Source organism: Rhincodon typus, chromosome 11 (genome assembly GCF_021869965.1).
Source record: "Rhincodon typus isolate 14 chromosome 11, sRhiTyp1.1, whole genome shotgun sequence".
NCBI lineage: Eukaryota > Metazoa > Chordata > Chondrichthyes > Orectolobiformes > Rhincodontidae > Rhincodon > Rhincodon typus.
The window spans coordinates 60,296,775-60,318,463 of NC_063342.1; the positions used below are offsets into that span (position 1 = coordinate 60,296,775).

General features: G+C 42.7%; 1 protein-coding gene across 1 annotated transcript; it reads left to right on the plus strand.

The window, feature by feature from the left end:
* The first annotated feature begins 459 nt into the window (after positions 1–459).
* On the plus strand, positions 460–7,139 carry tlr7 (toll-like receptor 7). Its single transcript, XM_020520648.2, has 2 exons — positions 460–507; positions 3,619–7,139. The coding sequence occupies exons 1-2, from the start codon at positions 460–462 to the stop codon at positions 6,811–6,813; spliced, it is 3,243 nt and encodes a 1,080-aa protein (XP_020376237.1). The 3' UTR covers positions 6,814–7,139.
* The last annotated feature ends 14,550 nt before the right edge of the window (positions 7,140–21,689 follow it).

Sequence of the window (21,689 nt, forward strand, 5' to 3'; positions counted from 1 at the left end):
CTCAATTCATCAGACGGATGTGTCCTTAGGCAGGGCAAGGGGTAGAGGGGACTGCCTCCAAATCAACACCTCTTGGTGCTCAGACGTGACAACTCCGGTGAGTTACTGCTCCCCAGACCTAGAATATCTAATGGAGAAGTGCCATCCCTATGACCTGCTGGGGGATTACACTTCTGCTATCCTGATTGGAGTTTACATCTCACCCCATGCGGAAGTGTAAGAATGCACTTGATGAAATATACACCACTTTAATTAGCCTTGAAACAATATACCCCAAAGCCTTGTTCATCGTAGTTGGTGACTTTGACCAGGCCAAACTCCAGTGTGCTACCGTGTGCTACCAAGATACCGTCAACATGTCCCAAATAAGGCCAAAACACCCTTGCCCATTGCTACACAGCCAAAGATGCCCACCATTCCAAGCCCCATCTGCGCTTTGGAAAATAAGACCATAAAGCCATGCTCATTCTCCTGGTTTACAAGCAGAAACTGGAACGCGAAAATCTGGTACAAAAAGTCGTACAATATTGATCTGAGGTAATGGATGAGCTCCTACCTGACTGCTTGCAGTTGGTAGACTGGTCCATATTCAAGAACTCAGCACCCAATGTAAAAGAATGTGCCACTACCATCCTAGATTTCATCAGTAAGTGTGTAGAGGACTGCGTGCCAAAGAAGTTAATCTGAGCGTTCCCCAACTGGAAACAATGGATGAACCTGAAGATGCACCCCCTACTGAAGTTCAGGTCTGAGACATTCAAATTGGTTGACCCTGATCTCCACAGGAAATCTAGGTACAACCTTCACAAAGCCATCAGGGATGCCAAGAGATAATACCAGCTTAGGTTACCACAAAGGTTCTCCTTCTCAACCTCTCCCCTTGCCTGAAGTGGGGTGGCACTGAAGTTTAGCGGGTGGCATCGTGGCGCAGTGGTTAGCACTGCAGCCTCAGTGTCAAGAACTGGGTTCAATTCCACCCTGAGGCAACTGTCTGTGGAATTTGCAGATCCTCCTCGTGTCTGCATGAGTTTCCTCTGGGTGCTCCAGTTGCCTCGCACGGTCCAAAGATGTGTAGGTTAGGTGGATTAGCCATGGGAAATGTGGGGTTACAGGGATAGGGCAGGTGGATGGATCTAAGTGAGATGCTCATCAGAGGGTCAGTGCGGACTTGATGGGCAGAATGGCCTGCTTCCACTCTGTAGACAATCTATGATTCTATATCTGTTCTCTATGAATCTATGCCTATATCTACCAGACAAAACTACAGTCCCAGACTAACCACACAAACACCCATCAGTTGTGGCAAGGCTTGCGTGATATAAACCTAGGTTGAGAGAATCCCTGGCAATGATGCATCCCTCCCCAATGAGCTCAATTCAGTCAATGCTTGTTTTGAACAGAAGGTCAGTGAAAATACGTCACTTGTCCCCATAGTCTCAAGTGCACCTGTACCCACAGTCAAAGCCACAGATGTCAAATCTGCCTTCTTGAGAGTGAATGCATGGAAACCCACTGATCTGGTTGGAGACCCCAGCCACGCATTCAGGTCCTGCACAGACCAGCTGGCAGGAGTATCTGCAGGCATCTTTAATCTCTCCTTACTCTGATCTGAAGTCCCTGGCTTTGATGCCAGACTGGGCTGCTGCTGCCTCGCTGAGAGTCCCACACCAGATGCTTTCTCCACCATGTCACTTTCTCTGCTGCCACTGACAGAGAGATGAAGAAAAAGAATAAGGAAAGAAGAGAGGAGGCCACTGGTCTGGAGTGGATGGGCCGAGGAGTCCGAAATCTGCTTATCTTGCTGGCGCTGTCATCTTGGAAAAATGTGATGTACTTGTCAGGCTATTGATCTTGTTATTTGTCCTCCTCCAGTCACAACTGGATGTGACATTACTGCAAAACTTTGTTCTGATCCACAATTTCAGAGATTGATTATCCCTGTCTATTTTGTATATCACCTCCACTGCTTCAACCTACATCAAGTCTTGAACGTAACCTCACTGGGGTTAGCTCTTCCTTATAGGTGTTATGACAGTACTAATCCTGGTAACTTCTCCTACACTTTTCATTTCAGGCAACATTCATTGAGCTAGTAGTGTCACAGAAAAGAATGAAGAGTATTTTTAGTGTGAAGATAGGACATCTTTCATTCAATAGTTATTAATTAAATGTATACTCCCCAGCTGCTGTGGTGGGATCTGAACACCTTGGAGACTCAGTCAGAGCTTCTGAATTAAAAGCTCAGTAACATTAATCACAATGCTACCATCCCCACAACAACTTATTCCATGATGAAATAACACAATCAAACAAGATGACAAGTTCAGGGTTGTGAAAGAAGTCAGGAAGAATTTTACATGCAGTTTGTGTTCCAAATGGCTGAACAGTCTGGAAAGCTCTTGAATGTCCTTATTTAGAGATGAAAAACACCATTGTTCTAGAATTCATATCAAGTAGACTGAAAGACCTTCTTCATTCAGATCTACTTTGGTGAACTGAAATTTCAAAAGATCCACACAAAGCAATCATATTTTTCACACTGAACATTTTTTTTTAAAATCTCAGCCTTGGCTTAACGGTAACAACTTTGTTTGAATTCAAAATTATTGAAAATCTTAAGCATCCAAACCAAAGTGAGCACTGGTGGTCTTCAGGCAGTACTGCATGTGAATAGTGTTACTGAGAGATACATAGGTCAGCACATTCTTCTTGAAGAAACTTCTTTACATTGTAACATCAAAATATTATGGGAAAGGTAAAGCCATTTAGCCAAAGTGCATTTAGCCTACCCTTGCAAACAGCTCAATTTTCTTACCAAATTCTACCTAATATTCATGCAACTCAATTTCCAATGATTTCCTAGGGAGGTGATGACATTCTAATATTATCACTGTACTTTAGCCTAATGCCTTGAGGGCATGAATTCAAACCCCAAGGCAGCTGGTGGAATGTAAATTTATTGTAATAAAGACCTGGAATTGTAAGTTCCTTACTATCAATTGTTGAGAATCAGTTGGATTTTCACTATCATCCTTTAAGGAAGGAAACCTGCTTCCCTTACCAGTTGTCTGATCTATATGTGACTCTAAATCCACAACATTGTTGAGTTTTAATGTCCTCTAAAATAACTTAACAGTACATTCAGTTCCTGGACAGTTAGGTTCAGCAACAAATGGTGACCTTCCTAGTGATGGTCACATTCATGAAAAACATTGTTAAAAATTATCCAGTATCTCCTTTCAAACTTAATCTTTTGAGTTCTTTGGAAATCATACCAGACTCAATAAGTTAACTGTTCTCCTCTCTGCACAGATGCTGCCAGACCTCCTGAGTGTTTCCAGTATCCTGTCTGCTTGTTTCAGTATTTTGCTTTTATCTGAAATTCATTTTAGGTCATGCCGCTTTATATGCTGCAGTTAAATTTAAGTACCTGATCCATTGACTTTGATTTGAAAGAATGAATTATTTGTGAAATTGAATAAAACTGAGCCTGCAGAGTCAAAGGGTGGTGGGAGGTTACAACAGCTCTTTGGTTGTCAAAATTGTCCTTTCATTGAAATTTTATGCAAACTTTAAGACGTGCCAGTTGCTTAAATCATTTTTCTCTTTCCTTTTTAGGTGGTTGTGAACAGTGCACGTGCCCTGCTGCTTCATGTCCTCTTTCTATTTATCTCAGTTTCAAAATCAACTGCAAACATATGGTTTCCAAAAAGTCTCCCTTGTGACGTGACAAAAAATGGCCCTGCAGTGGTTGTGGACTGCAGTGAACGTGAACTTACACATATACCAACTGGCTTTCCCTCTAATGCCACCAACATCAGCCTGACTATTAATCACATCCTTGAAGTTCATAGCACGTCTTTTTCTGGATTAAGTAACCTCACTGAGATCGACTTAAGGTGTAACTGTGTGCCTGTCAGACTTGGTCCCAAAGACAGAGTGTGCACTAAGCCCTTGAGGGTCCAAAAAGGGGCCTTCTCCTCCTTACCAGCCTTGAGATCACTCTACTTGGATGGGAACCAGCTAAATGAGCTGCCTCAAGGCTTGCCCCATACTCTGACAATGCTGAGTCTAGAAGCCAACAGCATCTTTGTCCTGACCAAAGCAAACCTTTCAGTGATGTCAAACCTGGAGGCCATTTATCTAGGTCAGAACTGCTACTATCGCAACCCCTGCAACATCTCGTACCAGATTGAACAGGATGCTTTCTATGGCCTTAGCAACCTCACCACCCTGTCGCTCAAAGACAACAACTTGACCTATATACCTGGAAAACTGCCATCCAGTTTAAAGCTGCTTCTTCTGTACAATAACGTGATCAAGAAAGTCAATGATAAGGACTTTGCTGAGCTGCCTGAGCTGGAGATCCTAGACTTGAGTGGGAACTGTCCCCGCTGCTACAATGCTCCATACCCTTGCCAGCCATGCCAGTCTCCAAGTTATATCCAAATACACCCTAATGCTTTCCAAACACTAAATAAATTAAAAATTCTGCGTCTGCAAAGCAATTCGCTCTCAACAGTGTCCAGTTCTTGGTTCAAAAACACTTCCAACCTGCAAATACTGGACTTGTCCGAGAATTTTCTGTTAAAGGAAATCGGCAATGCCGCTTTTCTGAAATATCTGACCAAACTAGAGGTAATAGATCTGTCCTTTAACTACGAGCTAAAGCTGTACGCAAAGTATCTGAATCTTTCCAAGAACTTTTCCAAGCTCAAGTCTCTCCAAAGTTTAAGAATCAGGGGCTATGTTTTCAAAAGTTTGAAGGACGAGTATCTGAAGCCGCTGTGGAAGCTCAGGAACCTCAAGCTCTTGGACCTGGGCACGAACTTCATCAAAGTGGCCAACCTGCAGATCTTCAACAAGTTCGAGGGTCTGAAACTGCTCGACCTGTCGGAGAACAAAATCTCGCCTTCCTCCGGCGAGTCATTGAGTGCCTGGTGTGGGTCCAATGAGCCTAGCCAGGCGGCTGGCGCCTTTTACGACTGGTCCGATCAGATGCATTACTTCCGCTATGACGGCTATGGCCGGAGCTGCAAGTTCAAGGCGGAGAAGGAGGCCAGCTACCCGTTTGTGCCGTCCCGCCAGACCGAGTGCGGTAGCTACAGCTCCACCTTGGACCTGAGCAGGAACAACATCTTTTTCGTGGGGCCTACGCTCTTCGAAGGTCTCTCTTCCCTGCGGTGCCTCAACCTGTCCGGCAACGCCCTCAGCCAGACCCTCAACGGCAGCGAGTTTCAGCACCTGCCAGACCTCCTCTACCTCGACCTGTCCAACAACCGCATCGACCTGCTGTACGAGACAGCCTTCCAGGAGCTCAAGAAGCTGCGGGTGCTCGACCTCAGCCACAACAGCCACTACTTCGAGATGGAGGGCCTGACCCACCGCCTGGGCTTCATCCAGAATCTGACGGCACTGTCCAAGCTCTTCCTGAACGGGAACGCCATCCACTCGTCGGCCGACACGGTGCTGAGGAGCCGCTCGCTCCAGGTGCTGGAGTTCCGCGGTAACCGCCTGGACTACATGTGGAGGGACGGCACCAAGCGCTACCTGCGCCTCTTCGGAGGCCTCGATAACCTGACTCGCCTCGACCTGTCGTCCAATCTCCTCACCTTCGTGCCATCTCCCGTCTTCGAGCATCTGCCGCCGCAGCTGGAGGAGCTGGTGCTGGCCACCAACCGACTGCGCTCCTTTCATTGGTCTGGCCTGCGGCTCCTCAACTCGCTGCGCCTGCTCGACCTGGGCGGCAACCAGCTGAGCTGCGTGCCCAGGTCGCTCTCCGACTACGCGACCGGTCTCCGCTGCCTGGTGCTGGCCGGCAACCGCATCGCCCACTTGGGGCGCTATTTCTTGCGGGGCGCTGCCTCGCTCAGGGAGCTCGACCTGAGCAGCAACCGCCTGCGGACTATCGACGCGTCGAGCCTGCCGCCGCCTCGACCGTTGGAAGAGGCGGGGAAGGGCTCGTGGGCGGGGCTGCGCGTGCTGCGGCTGGACGGCAACCCGTTCGCGTGCAACTGCGACGCCGCCTCCTGGTTGGCCTGGTGGCTCAACCGCACGAGCGTGCACGTGCCCCGCCTGGCCACCGGCGTGACGTGCGCGTCGCCGCGGGTGCACCTGGGCCGCAGCGTGCTGAGCCTGGACCGGCGCGCGTGCGAGCTGGACTCGCTCGGCGCCGGCCTGCACGCCGCCACCGCCGCCCTCACCCTTTTGCTGCTCTTGGTGTCGCTGGCGGCCCGTCGTCTCTCCTGGCACGCCCGCTACGCCTACTACCTGTGCGGCGCCAAGCTGAGGGGCTACCGGCGCCTGCCCTCGTCGCCGACCGAGAGCACCCCTTACGCAGCCTTCGTGGCCTACGACACCCACGACTCACTGGTCACCGACTGGGTCCTGAAGGAGCTGATCACCCACTTGGAGGAGTCAGGCGACAGGCGCCTTTGCCTATGCCTGGAGGACAGGGACTGGGTGCCGGGCCGCTTGGTCTTGGAGAACCTCTCGCACAGTATCCACCGCAGCCGGAAGACCGTCTTCATCCTCACCCGGCCTTACGTTGCTACCGGGCAGTTCCGCACCGCCTTCCACATGGCCTACCAGCGGCTGCTGGATGAGAAGCTGGACGTGATCGTGCTGGTCTTGCTGGACAAGGTTTGGCAGCGCTCCCGCTACCTGCGGCTGAAGAAGAGGCTGAGCCGCCACTCGGTGCTCGAGTGGCCCCGCAATCCCCGCGCCCAGCCCCTCTTCTGGCAGCGCCTGAGGAACACCCTGACCACCGACAGCCGCCTACAGCGTGGCAAACTCTTCAACGAAATCGTCTAGCTTGCCTGCAAGTGTGAGTGTGCCACATGAACCAACGTCTGCTGTAGACCTGAAATGTCCAAAATTATACCTGATAAACACTCACTATATTTAAAATGGTTATAAAACCCACACAGTGAATACGTGAGAGGTTATATTTCACTGTCAGCACATCTGGTTATGAGCTAGTTGATACACAATAGAGTTTTAACAGCGTGGAAAGAGACCCTTTAAGCCCATTGTATCCGTGCCAGTCAACAAACATTCGTCTATTTTCATCTCATGGTCCAACACTTACATAAGAACATAAGAACTAGGAGCAGGAGTAGGCCATCTGGCCCTTTGAGCCCGCCCCGCCATTTAATAAGATCATGGCTGATCTTTCTGAGACTCAGCTCCACTTACCCGCCCACTCACCACAACCCTTAATTCCTTTACTGTTCAAAAATTTATCTAGCCTTGCCTTAAAAACATTCAGCGAGGTAGCTTCAACCGCTTCACTGAGCAGGGAATTCCACAGATTCACAACCCTTTGGGTGAAGAAGTTCCTCCTGACCTCAGTCCTACATCTGCTTCCCTTTATTTTGGGGCGATGCCCTCTAGTCCTAGTTTCACCTGCTAACGGAAACAACCTCCCTGCTTCCACCTTATCTATTGGCTTCATAATCTTATACGTTTCTATAAGATCTCCCCTCATTCTTCTGAATTCCAATGAGTATAATCCCAGTCTACTCAGTCTCTCCTCATAATCCAACCCTCTCAACTCTGGAATCAACCAAGTGAATCTACTCTGCACCCCCTCCAGTGCTAGTATCCCTCTTCTCAAGTAAGGAGACGAAAACTGCACACAGTACTCCAGGTGTGGCCTCACTAGGACCCTGTACAGCTGCAGCATAGCCTCCCTGTTTTTAAACTCCATCCCTCTAGCAATGGCGGACAAAATTCCATTTGCCTTTTTAATTACCTGCTGCACCTGCAATCCTACTTTTAGCGATTCATGCACAAGGACACCCAAATCCCTCTGCACAGCACCATGCTGCAATTTTTTACCACTTAAAACATAGTCCCTATTGCTGTTATTCCTACCAAAATGGATGACCTCACACTTATCAGCATTGTACTCCATCTGCCAGACCTTTGCCCACTCACTTAGACTATCTATATCCCTCTGCAGACTTTCAGTGTCTTCTGCACACTTTGCTCTACCACTCACCTTAGTGTCATCTGCAGATTTTGATACACCACACTTCGTCCCCAACTCCAAATCATCTATGTAAATTGTAAACAATTGCGGTCCCAACACTGATCCCTGAGGCACGCCACTAGCCACTGACCGCCAACCAGAAAAACACCCATTTACCCCTACTCTTTGCTTTCTACTGGTCAACCAATCCTCTATCCATGCCAATACATTACCTGTAATACCGTGCAACTTTATCTTATGTAGCAGCCTTTGGTGTGGCACCTAGTCAAATGCCTTCTGGAAATCCAGATACACCACATCCACAGGTTCCCCATTGTCCACCATGCAAGTAATGTCCTCAAAGAATTCCACCAAATTAGTTAAACATGATCTACCCTTCATGAACCCATGCTGGGTGTTCCCAATGGGACAGTTTATATCCAGATGTCTTGCTATTTCTTCCTTAATGATAGATCAAGCATTTTCCCCACTACCAAAGTTAAGCTAACTGGCCTATAGTTACCTGCTTTTTGTCTACTTCCTTTTTTAAACAGTGGCGTCACACTGGCTGTTTTCCAATCTGCGGGAACCACCCCAGAGTCCAGTGAATTTTGGTAAATAATTACTAGTGCATTTGCTATTTCCCCTGTCACCTCTTTTAGTACCCTGGGATGCATTTCATCAGGGCCAGGAGACTTGTCTACCTTTAGCCCCATTAGCTTGCCCAGCACTGCCTCTTTAGTGATAATGATAGTTTCTAGGTCCTCACCTGCTACATCTTCTTGCAATTAGTTTTTGGGATGTTATTTGTGTCTTCCACTGTGAAGACCGACACAAAATAACTGTGTAATGTCTTGGCTATTTCCTCATTCCCAGTTATTAAATTGGCCTTCTCATCCTCTAAAGGACCAGTGTTTATCTTCGCCACTCTTTTTACGATTTACATATTTATAGAAACTTTTGCTGCCTGTTTTTATATTCTGAGCGAGTTTACTCTCATAATCTATCTTACTTTTCTTTATAACTTTTTTTGTGGCATCCTGTTGGCCTTTAAAAATTTCCCAGTCTACTAGTTTCCCACTACTCTTTGCTTTTTTGTATGTGTTTTTTTTTCAATCTGATACTTTCCTTTATTTCTTTCGACATCCATGGCTGGCTCTCTCTTTTCCTACAGTTCTTCCTTATCACTGGAATATACTTCTGCTGAGCACTGTGAAAAATCGTTTTGAAAGTCCTCCTGAACTGACCAACCATAAAGTTTTTGCTCCCATTCTACCTTAGCAAACTCCTCCATCATTCCTTCATAGTCTCCTTTGTTTAAGCACAGGACATAGGTACTGGATTTAACCTTCTCACGCTCCATCTGTATTTTAAATTCGACCATACTGTGATCGCTCCTTCTGAGAGGATCCCTAACCCTATGGGTGAAAATGTATTTCCTTAAATCACCTCTCAGCCTCCTGCTTCCTGTCTTAAAACTGTGCCCCCGGTTACTGACTGCTCAATCACATCCTTCCTATAGTGTAATGATCAGAACTGCTTACTACACCAGTTATGGCTCAAGTAATCTCTTACATAAATCCATCATAATCTCCTTGCTGTTGTATTCAATGTCTTGACTGATAAAACAAACATCCAATTTATTTTCTTAATCATCTGACCTATCTGTTTTGCTCTTCTTAAAGATATATGGTCAGGCACACCAAGGCCCTTCTGATCTTCTGTACTACTAGGGACCTCCCATTCAATGTGTACTATCTTGCCTGGTTATTTTTCTCAAAACACATCACCTCATACTCTTCGGGACTAAATTTCATTGCTACCGACTGTGAATGTTTTTCGAATGCGAATGTTTTTCGACTGCTCCCCTACCGCAGATGTTAGACCCACTGGCCCATAGTTCCCTACAACCTTTTTTGAATAATGGTTCCACATTAGCTATCCTCTGGTACCTCTCTTGTGGCCAGAGAGGAATTGAAAGTTAATGTCAAAACCCTTGAAATCACCTACAATAGTAGAAATTGCTGGAGAAACACGAAGGTTTGGCAGATTCAATGGAAAGAAAGCAGAGTTATTGTTTGAAGTCCGGTGACCCTTCTTCAGAAACGAAGGTAGCTAGGAAAAGGTGATATTTATGCTGAAGAGGAGGGTAGGGGTTAAGGAGTTAGGCATAGGTCAAGATGGAGCCTGGAGAGAAATAATGACAATTAGGCAAAAGGATGGATGATAGTATGGAGAAAGAAAAGCTGCTAGTGGGGTCCATAAGTAGCTGAAAATGCATTGTACTTGATAGTGAGTTCTGAAGGCTGCAGGGTCCCCAACCGGAAAATGAGATGCTGTTCTCCCAGCTTGTGCTGAGCCTTGCTGGAACACTGCAGTAGGCCTGAGACAGAAATGTTGGCCGGGGAACATGGTGATGCGTTGAAATGGCACGCAATTGGAAGCTTGATAATTTTTGTGGACAGAACATATGTGTTCAATAAAGTGGTCACTTTATTGTAGAGGAGACTACACTGAACAGTAAATACAGTGCACCAGATTGAATGAAGTGCAGGTAAAGCCCTGTATCACCTGAAAGGTGTGTCTGGAGCCTTGCATGTTGAGGAGAGAGGACATAAGTGGGCAGATATTGCACCTTCTGTGATCACGTGGAAAGGTGCCATGGGACATGGGGTGTGTTGGGAGTGAAGGAGGAGTAGACCAGGGCGTCTTAGAGGAGATGGTCCCTGTGAAATGCTGACAAGAACGGGGATTATGTTGTCTAGCGGTGGAATCCTGCTGGAGCTGGCAGAAATGGTAGGGTGGAAAGTAACCCTGAAATGAGTCATACAGCAATGAAACAGATACTTCAGTCCAACCATTCCATACCGACCAAAATCCAAAACTAAACTAGTCCCACCTGCCTGTGGTTGGCCCGTATCTCTCCAAACATTTCTTATTCATGTACTAATCCAAATGTCTTTTAAATGTTGTAACTGTACCCACATCCACCACTTCCTGTGGAAATTCATTCCACACACAAACCACTCTCTGTGTACAAGAATTCCCTCTCATGTCTTCTTTAAATCTTTTTCCTCTCAACTTAAAAAATGCCCCCCTCATTTTGAAATCCCCCACCCTAGGGAAAAGATACCTGCCATTCACCTTATCTATTTCCCTCATAATTTTGTAAACCTCTATAAGGTCACCCCTCAGCCTCCAGTGAAATAAGTCCCAGCCTATCCAGCCTCTCATTATAAATCAAACCCTCCATTCCTGGAAACATCCTGATGAATCTCTTCTGAACCCTCTCCAGCTTAATAATATCCTTCCTATAACAGGGAGACCAGAAGAGGCCTCACCAACCTCCTGTACAACCTCAACATGACATCCCAACTCCTATACTCAACTCCTATCTAACTTTATTAATTAGTATACCATGTGGAACCTTGTCAAAGGTTCTACTAAAGTCCAAGTAAAAAAGTGTCTACCACTCTGCCCCCAATCTTCTTTGTTACTTCCTCAAAAAACTCAATCAAGATTGTGAGACATGACTTCTCTCTCAAAAACATGCTGACTATCCCTAATCATTCCTTGTCTTTACAAATGCATATAAATCCTATCACTCAGAATCACTTCTAACAACTTACCCACCACCGAATTCAGACTCACAGGTCTCCTTATATTTCTTCTTAAAACAAAGGCACAACATTAGCCACTCTCCAGTCTTCCGGCACCTCACCCGTAGTTGTAGATGATACAAATATTTCTGCAAGAGGCTCCCTAACTTCCCACAACGTCCTGAGATACACTAGATCAGGTCCTGAAGATTTATCCATCTTTGTATTTTCTAAGACTTCCAGCATGTCGTCTTCTGCAAGGTGAACTGTTTTCAAAACATCAATATAGAATTAGAATAGAATCCATAGAATCCCTACAGTGTGGAAACAGACCATTCGGCCCAATCGGTCCACACTGACCATCCGAAGAGCATTCCACCCAGACCCATCCTGTCCCTATAATCCTGCATTTCCCATTCAAACCCACCAGCACCCCTGAACACTATGGGCAATTTAGCATGGTCAATCCACCTATTTCCCTGAGTTTAGCTTCCTTTTCTTTCTCCACACTAAAAACTAACACAAAATATTCATTTACTAACTTTCCCATTTCCTGAGGTTCAACAAAAAAGATTACCTCTTTGACCTTTAAAGGGCCCTACTCTGTCTCTAGTTGCTCTCTTGCTCTTAATGTGCTTGTAGAATCTCTTTGGATTATCTTTAACCTTATTTGCCAAGGCTATCTCATATCCTGTATTTACCTTCCTGATCTCCCTCATAAGAATGCCTCAATACTCTTTATACTGTTCAAGGGATTCATTTGAACCCAGTTGTCTATATCTGAAGTATGATTCTTTTTTGGTTTTGACTAGAACCTCAATATCTTTATTCATCCATTGTTCTCTAATCCTACCAGCTTCACCTTTCACTCTAACATAATGACTCTGACCTCTTGTTATCACACTTTTGAAACCCTTCCGGTTATCAGATGTCCCTTTACCTGCGAAGTTTACTTCAACCAGCTTTTGAAAGTTCTTGTCTCGTACCATTAAAATTTGCCTTACTCCGATTAAAAGCTTTAATCTTTATGGAAGGTTTATTTTGTTCCATAACTATTTTAAAAAAGATAGAATTGTGATCTCTAGACACAAAGTGTTTCCCTACTATCACTTCAGTGACTTGTCCTGGCTTATTACCCAATAGAAGGTTGAGTTTTGCTCCTTCCCTAGTAGGAGCATTTACATATTGATAAAGAAAATTTTGTTGAACACATTTGACTGCTTCTTCACCATCCAAATCTTTAACACTATGGTAGTCCCAGTCAATGTTTGGAAATTAAAATCACCTATTATTACAACCTTATTATTCTTGAATTTCCCTCTGACTATTGGGTGGGGTGGTCGATACTACAATCCCATCAAGGTGATCATCCCTTTTTTATTTTTAATTTCAACCCATATATTTTCACAAATATCTTCTCCAGTCACAGCAATACTGTTTTCCTTAATCAAAAACACCACCCCCTCTCCTCTTTTGCCTGTCTTTCTATCCTTCCTCTAGCATCTGAAACCAGGAACGTTGAGATGTCAGTCCTGTCCATCCCTCAGCCAAGTTTATGTAATAGCTATGACATCCCAATCCCATGTTCCTAAACATGCCCTGAGTTTATCAGCCTTACTTGTAAGACCCCTCACAGTGAAATAAATGCCATTTAATTCTTCAGTTACTTCATTCTCTGACATGCTCTTGTCTGTCTTTTCTAATTAACTTGTTCTATTCAGATTCAAAATCATCCTCATCAGTCTTTCTATACTCTGCTAATTATAATCCCTCCACCCCCTCTCTCTAATAGTTTACAGTATCCCTTAATAGAATTAGCAAATCTTCCCAGTAGATTATTGCTCCCTTTCCAGTACAGGTGAAACCCATTCTTTTTGAACAGGTCTTTTCTGCCTCAGAAGTGATCATAATGATCACAGAACCTGAATCCATGAACATTACACCACTTCTTTAGCCGTTGATTTATCTCCTTTACCTTATTATTTCCCTCATTTGAGTTTGGTCGTGGGAGTAAACCAGAGATTACTACTTCTGAGCTTCTGAGTTTTAATATTCTGCTGAACCTCTTATATTCACTCTGTAAAGTCATAATCTTTTCCCTAACTATATCATTCCTATCAATGTTCATAATAACTTCCAGTTTCTCGCTGTCCCCTTTAAAAATACGTTTCTCCCTTGCCTCCCACAACAGCCTGGGATACATTGTATCTGAGCCTGGGGATTTTCAAGCCTGCTAAAACCTCTAATACCTCCTCTCAGTACTAATTTGTTCAAGTTGACCACCATCCCCCTCCCTGTTTTCTATACTTACTTTGTCCTTCTCTTTGTTAGAAAGGAATTTTAAGTTGTGGGGTTGGTTAAAATTTAAACCACATGACTATTTGGGACAAAAGATGCAAACCTCCTGGTTTACTTTTCCACTGATAATTGTGCCCCGTTTGTATGCATCTTGAATTTTTAATTGCAGGAAATGTGACTATCCAGCAACTGAAATTCTTCATAGCTCCTTAAATCTCTTGTACAGCCAAATCATTAAATGTCTATTGCACAAATCTTTGTACTATCTTATTAAATAAAGAATTTGTATTGATGGAAAGTTATATTGTGTAATACAGTGCTAATCTATTTTGTGCCTTGAATACCACCAATAATCATGACTCATTAATAACCATGATGTTACTCCATTATTATAACTGAAGAAGGAGCTATGAATACTTAATTCAAAAACTCTCTGTTAATACATTACAAATGCTTTGAATTGCATGTTTGCGAATATTCAATATACAGAGACAGACTGAAGATATCTCACTTTGGATCACTTGTGGACCAAAGATTTTTTTTCAGAGGCTAGAAATCCTGAAGTGAGTAACACACCTTCTGACTCTGAAGTTGCTCTACCATGGACAAGATATTAATCAGGAGTATGATGGAATGTACCCCACTTGCCTGGATGAGCACAGCTCCAACTCCAGAAGTTTGATACCATCTATTATTATTTTCAACTTCAACCCATATATTTTCACTGGATGATTTTTCGGAAGTATCTACTCCATTCGCAGCAGTAATGTTTATCTCATTTTTTTAATTCTTTCCCTCATTCGAGTTTGGCAGGGGGAGTAAACTGGAGATTACTACTTCTGAGGTTCTGATTTTTAATATTCCACCAAACCTCTTATATTCACTCTAAATTCATAATCTTTTCCCTAACTATAGACAAGGGACCCCACTTGATTGGCACCATATTTGTAAACATTCACAACATTCATGATTGATGCACAGTAGCAGCAGTGTGTATGATTTTCAAGGTGGACTGCAGAAATCCACCAAGAACAACAGAATGTCACAATAATGATGTAAACAGGAGTTCAAACAACAATACTTTAATTGGAAAGAGACAAGTCAAAATAGACTAGGTGGATCTCTTGTAACTACAAAGATACTGATGGGCTGATAACCCTCTGCTTAACAAGTTATGCTGACCCAAACTGCAGATACATTTTGTATTTTTCCCTTTGAAGAATATACTGGGATGGGTTAAAGAGCAAAATGGCACCAGGTGCACGACAACACCAGCTCCTTCAATTCATCTCCACCTCCAAGCCACTCCTATCCTGACTCAGAAATATACTGTCATTCCTTCACTGTCACCAAGTCAAGATCCTGGAACTCCCTTCCTAACAACATTGTGAGTGTGCACACACCAAATGGACTGCTGCAGTTTAAAAAGTCACCTTAGCACCAGCTTCTCAAAGATAACGAGGAGGCACAATGAATAGCCCACCAGAGAAGCCCACATCTCCTGAATTAATAAAAAACTATACATATTGCTACATTAAACACTTGCAGCTTTCTGATGTACAGATGCATTCATATAAGTGTTACATTTGTGTATTTCTTAATTAAGTCTTTCAGTGGCAACTTATCTTTTGGCTGATTCCTTATTGAACAGGGCAGATAATTTCATTCCAGCTAATGTTTCAATTTAATTGAATTGGAGATTTGAATGGCAAGTTTCAACACACCATTATTGGAATAACTTGAATTACGTTTAAGCCCAAGGTGCAGGATCAAGAACTGGATTTTGAGGATTGTTTTGAGGTAAATTCATAATTAACCAATTAATTGTTTTCAATGTAACACCAAATACTGGACAAGACACTACAGGGAGCTGACAGCCTGCAATCAAAAAATGGCAAAGGAATTTCATTATCACAGCTAAGCAATTACTTTTCGAGTGTTATTGCTTGGGAAAGATACATAGCATATCTTTTATACATAGCCATGTTCCAAAAACATTAATGAGATAACCAGTTGATCTAAACTGGTGGTCTTAATTGAGGGATCAATTTAACTAGAGAACAGGGAGAACACTATAATCTCAAAAAATTCAATTCTTTGCTCCACACAAGCCAACCCCGTTCATCATAACTTTGTAATCCTTTCTCCATCATTGGTTTATCTAATTTCCCTGCTTAATGCTATTTACCTTAACCACTCTCATTATATCCTGTTCCACATTAGAAACTCTCTTTGCTAAAGAAGCTCCTTCTGAATTCTCTTTTGGGTATATCAGTTGCATTTCTAGTATATCAGTTGCATTTCTAGAATTATGACCCTTCAATTTGTCTTTCCCAAGTAGAAAATGTGGTCTAGGCCTACCCTCTCAAACATTTTAATAATCTTAAAGAATTGTATTAAATTCCCCTCAGTATTCCAGTTATCCAGGTAAAGTACATCAGCTTGTTCACTCTTCATTCACAATTATTACCTCTTAAGTCTTGTATCATCCTAGAAAAATTGCTTACACCTTCTCCAGTACTTCTATATACTTTTTATAATAAGGACATTCGAATTGTGCATGATAGTTTAGCCATTGGCTGAATATTTCGTAGCAAGTTTAACATACTACTGCTCCCTAGACGTCTCACTTAGAAATAAACCCCAGTGATTTTTTAGGCCTTATTAACTTGAGTTTGTTTCATTGATTAGTGTGTCTATACCCTTCAATTCCTTTGCTCCTCTATTTACCTTATTATGTTTTAAGGTTTTGAGGTCTTCATTTTCTTCATTCCATTTGTCTACATTGAAATTGCATGTCCATTTGCAATTTATTAATGTCCATCTGTATTTTGTTACTGAACTCCTCTGCAGTTACTAGAACATGTTTTTGTAAATGGCAAACAATGATACTCCCAGCACCTGATCTTTTGATGACTTTTGCCGATCCGATAAACTATCTTTAGCCCTACGCTTATTTTTTTCTTCAAGCTAGCTTACCACCCGCTCTGCTACCTTTTTTCTAGAGAAATTAAAGTGCAAATTTTAAGGCATTAACAATTATTGTTACAGAGATACTGGAAATGATGAGGTATCAGTAGATTAGAAACAAACTAACAAAGTGCCCATGTTCAGAAAACCCGACTAAAAGATCTATGTTAAATGACCGCATCTTGGCTGCATCTCTCGCGTTTCCCGCAACTCATCCCTCACACCTCCTCCCCGCAATAACAACAAAAACAGAATCCCCCTCATCCACACGTACCATCCCACCAACTTCCAGATCCAACACATCATTCTCCGCCACTTCCGCCAACTGCAATCTGACCCCACTCCCAAGGACATTTTTCCCTCCCCACCCTTATCTGCCTTCCGGAGGCACCACTCTCTCCGTGACTCCCTTGTCCACTTCACACTCCCCTCCAGCCTCACCACACCCGGCACTTTTCCCTGCAACCGCAGGAAGTGATACACCTGCTCCTACACCTCCCCCCTCACCCCCATCCCAGGCCCTAAGAAGACCTTGCACATCAAGCAGATGTTCACCTGCACGTGGTATACTGTATCTGCTGTTCCCGATGTGGCCTCCTCTACATTGGAGAAACCAAGCGGAGGCTTGGAGACCGCTTTGTGGAACACCTATGCTCGGTTCACTACAAACGACTGCACCTCTCATTCGTGAACCACTTCAACTCCCCTCCCACTCCTTGGACGACATGTCCATCCTGGGCCTCGTCCAGTGCCACAACAATGCCACCCGAAGGTTGCAGGAACAGCACCTCATATTTCGCTTGGGAACCCTGCAGCTCAATGGTATCAATGTGGACTTCACAAGCTTCAAAATCTCCCCGCCCCCGACCGCATCCCAAAACCAGCCCAGCTCGTCTCTGCCTCCCTAACCTGTCTGTCCTTTCTCCCACCTATCCACTTCTCCCACCTCAACCCCCACCCCCACCTCCTACCAACCAGCCTCATCCCCGCCTCCTTGACTTTCCGTCTTCCCTTGACTGACCAACCCCCACCCTAACTACTCACCTACACTCACCTTTACTGGCTCCATCCCCGCCTCCTTGACCTGTCCATCTCCTCTCCACATATCTGCTCCTTTATCCATCTTCCATCCGCCTCCCCGTCTCTCTCTATTTATTTCAGAATCCCCTTCCCCTCCCCCATTTCTGAAGAAGGGTCCAGACCCGAAATGTCAGTTTTCCTGCTCCTCTGATGCTGCTTGGCCTACTGTGTTCATCCAGCTCTACAACTTGTTATCTCAGATTCTCCAGCATCGGCAGTTCCTACTATCTCTAAAAGATCTATGTCTTAATTTTTTGCAAAATAATAGAATCAGTTATCAGAGTAAACTTGAAGATAATATGTATGATAACTATTTTGTCAACAATAGTCAGTGTGAATGAGAAGGAGAAAATGCTGCCTGATCGACTTTCCTAATTCCATTGAGGAAATAAAAATCTGAGTAGACCGGGGAAAGCCCTCAGATGTGGTGTTCTTATAACTTCTAAGACGTAGTGGACCAAGTTCCACACTAGTGAATTTTATTTCAAGCTGTGAGGATAGCAAGCTTTGGGAATTAACAGAAATTAGCTGAAGGGTGAAAAACTATGTATGTTTCTTGGAAAAATTATGTTTTGATGAGGGAAGTCTCATTGTGTGGTGTGCCCTAGGGATCATTGTTAGAATTACTGTTGTTAATATAAATTACTTGGAATCATATACTCAGTTGTTCAAAATTACAGTTGGTCTCAAACCTGAAGGGAGAGGTTGAAATCAGAAAATAATCTCAGAGATTGCATTTGGAGAAGGTATGCCTTTTAGCTTTCCTACAATTCCTTGACTGACCATTGGTCATCACCCCGCTAATTGCTGAGGTCTGCGCTCTGGAACATTTTTCTTCAACATTTTTGCCTTTCCCGCTCAATTTTTTTCTTTAAAACCTAACTCTTTGACCAAGTTTTTGGTCACATGCTGTACTGCCTCCTTTAACTTGGTGTCATTTTTTTTGGTTGATTATGGTACATCAGTATGATGTGTCTTAGGCTGTTTTGCCATGTTAAGGCATTATTTTTAAAAATGCAAGATTTGTTGCTGCTATCATTTAGTTATTTTCTCTATTCACTTTTCAAATCATATCTAAGCATGGTGGCTCAGTGGTTAGCACTGCTGCCTCACAGCACCAGGGACCTGGATTTGATTCCACCCTCGGCTATTCTCTTTGTGGAGTTTGCACATTCTCCCAGTGTCTGGGCGCTCTGGTTTCTTCCCACAGTCCAAAGACGTGCAAGTTAAATTGCCCAGGGATGTGTAGGCTAGGTGAATTAGCCATGGGAGATGCAGGGTTATGGGGGAATGGGTTTGGGTGGGATACTGTTCAGAGGATCAGTATGGGCCGAATAACCTTCTTCCACACGGTAGCGATTCTACAAATTGATAAGTATGTGTGACATTTTTAACTGATTTCTTTCTTTTCCTGTACTTCTTTTCCAAAGAATTAAATATTGTAAGTTGAATAAAAAAACTGTCAATATTTTAAAACCAAGGTTAAAATATGCCAATTTAAAAAAAGAAAACACCTTATGCTTGCTTTTGCAGTAATTCAGGAGTGATATAAATTGTCAAACAAGTTGCAGGATTGTATGCTGGTGACCTAATTTTGCAACCTTAATTTTCATATTAAAATTTAGAATATGTGAAAAATTAATACATTTACAATATTTCATCACATCTCCTTGAAACACTCTCCAACCACATTACAAATAATTATATTCTATGAAATGCAAAGTTACAATTTAGATAAATGTAGCTGCCACATTGTGTTCAATAATGTGCTTTAAACAACTATCCGATAACCATTTCATCTGTTTTTGGCTCAAGCTAGAATTTTTGAATGCTTTGCATTGTATCATAGAACCTTTTAGTGGTCAGCCAAACAAACAAACAGATTAGAAATTATAAGGAGATTCAGATTCTAATTTAGAGATTTAACTGCAAAATTGGCCAACAAAACCATGGCAGTCTCAAAGCAGGGAAAAAATAAGTATTAATGCAATTCACGTCAACGCTGACAGATTTGAGAGTAAGGCAAACATTGTACACCAGGGGGCACTAAGCAACTTCACAGGATGTAAATGAACTATATATGCATTGCTAAATTACACAATTGATAAACAAAGCTTATTTTTAAACAACATTTTATTATGAATTCTATAATTATTAGTAGTTAATTTAAACAATTCAGGACATATTTCAAAACACTGCAAACAAGATCTTCATTCCTCTCAATCTTCCATTTTCTGTACAAAATGCAAATATTCAAAGTCAATTTTAATATAATCAAATAATATTTTATTTATCTAATCTTCTCTCCCAGTCTTTCTAATCTTGGTTATGCATTTTTTTTTTAAACTTAGCCCTTCACATACATTTCTGAATGTGAAAGCACAGCAGATTGACAGTTTATTATAATCTTGCTTTTAGGAAATCATACATACATTCTTGCATACATATACATGTAGTATGCTAACAATAAATGAATCACAATGTCCTTAACAGACCCAACAAGCACTAACAGAATTGATGAAATTCTAACAGCCTTAATCAGAACCTAACAGAAAATAATATACATAATTAGATTATAATAGATCCCATTAAACCACAAAAGAACCAAACTGAACCAAACAGGCCAAAACAGACACAAACACACCCTAACCAGAACAAATTGTCTCAACCAGAGCCTGACTTACTCCAACAAAACCAAACGGACCATGACAGATCCAAACACAAAGAACCAATCCTAATAGACACAAACAGAGCCAAACTGATCTTAACAAATCCAAAAATATATTGACAAACAGAACTAAACCAATATTAACAGAACTAAACAGACCATAACATGATCTAATAGAACTAATTCTAATAGATCTTAATGATAATAAAACATAACAGACCCTGACAAAGCCTAACAAATTGTAATAGACCATAACAGACCTAAATAGAGACAAACAGAGACGAACTGATCCTAGCAGATGCTAACATAATGTAAGAACATAAAATTCAGAGCTGTAACTGTGTTTAGCGCCTCAAGCCTACTCTGCTATCCAATAAGATATGGTTAATCTGACCATAACCTCCCTATTACTCTGGACTCCCTGTGGTTCTCTTTCATCTAGCTTCAATTTTGTTTTTTTTAATTCATGGGAGGTGGGCATAACTGGCAAGGCCAGCGTTTGTTGTTCATCCCCAATTGCTCTTGAACTGAATGGCTTGCTGAGCCATTTCAAAGGCCAGGTAAGAGTCATTGCTGTGGTTCTGGCATAATAGATTGACCAGAACAAGCAAGGAAAGCAGATATTCCTCCCTGATGTGTCTTGGTGAACCAGATAGGTTTTTCCAAACAACAATTGCTAATAGAAAATTGTTAGTTACGATTACTGATATACAAGATTTTTTAACTGAATTTAAATTCTGCAACTGTAGTGATAGGATGAGCCCCTGCCCTGTCTCCAGAGCATTAGGCTGGACCTGATATTACCACTAGGTGTCAGACATATTCAAACATCTATTCCTCACTGCTGTCTGTGGAAGAGAATTCCAAAAACTAACAGTGCTCTGACGACTTGGATGGAGTGACTGCTCATATTGTATATACTGATTGGGTAAAGAGTTCCTAAAAAAATTCCAATCTTCTGGTGAATCACTAATCTTCTCGGCATTGTAAACCATCTCTTTCAATTTGATGCAATCTTGAACATTCTCAGTTAGTCACTATTGGTGCATCCTTGTCATGGAGTTTTCTGTTTCAATGGAATTTGTCAATGAATTATAAC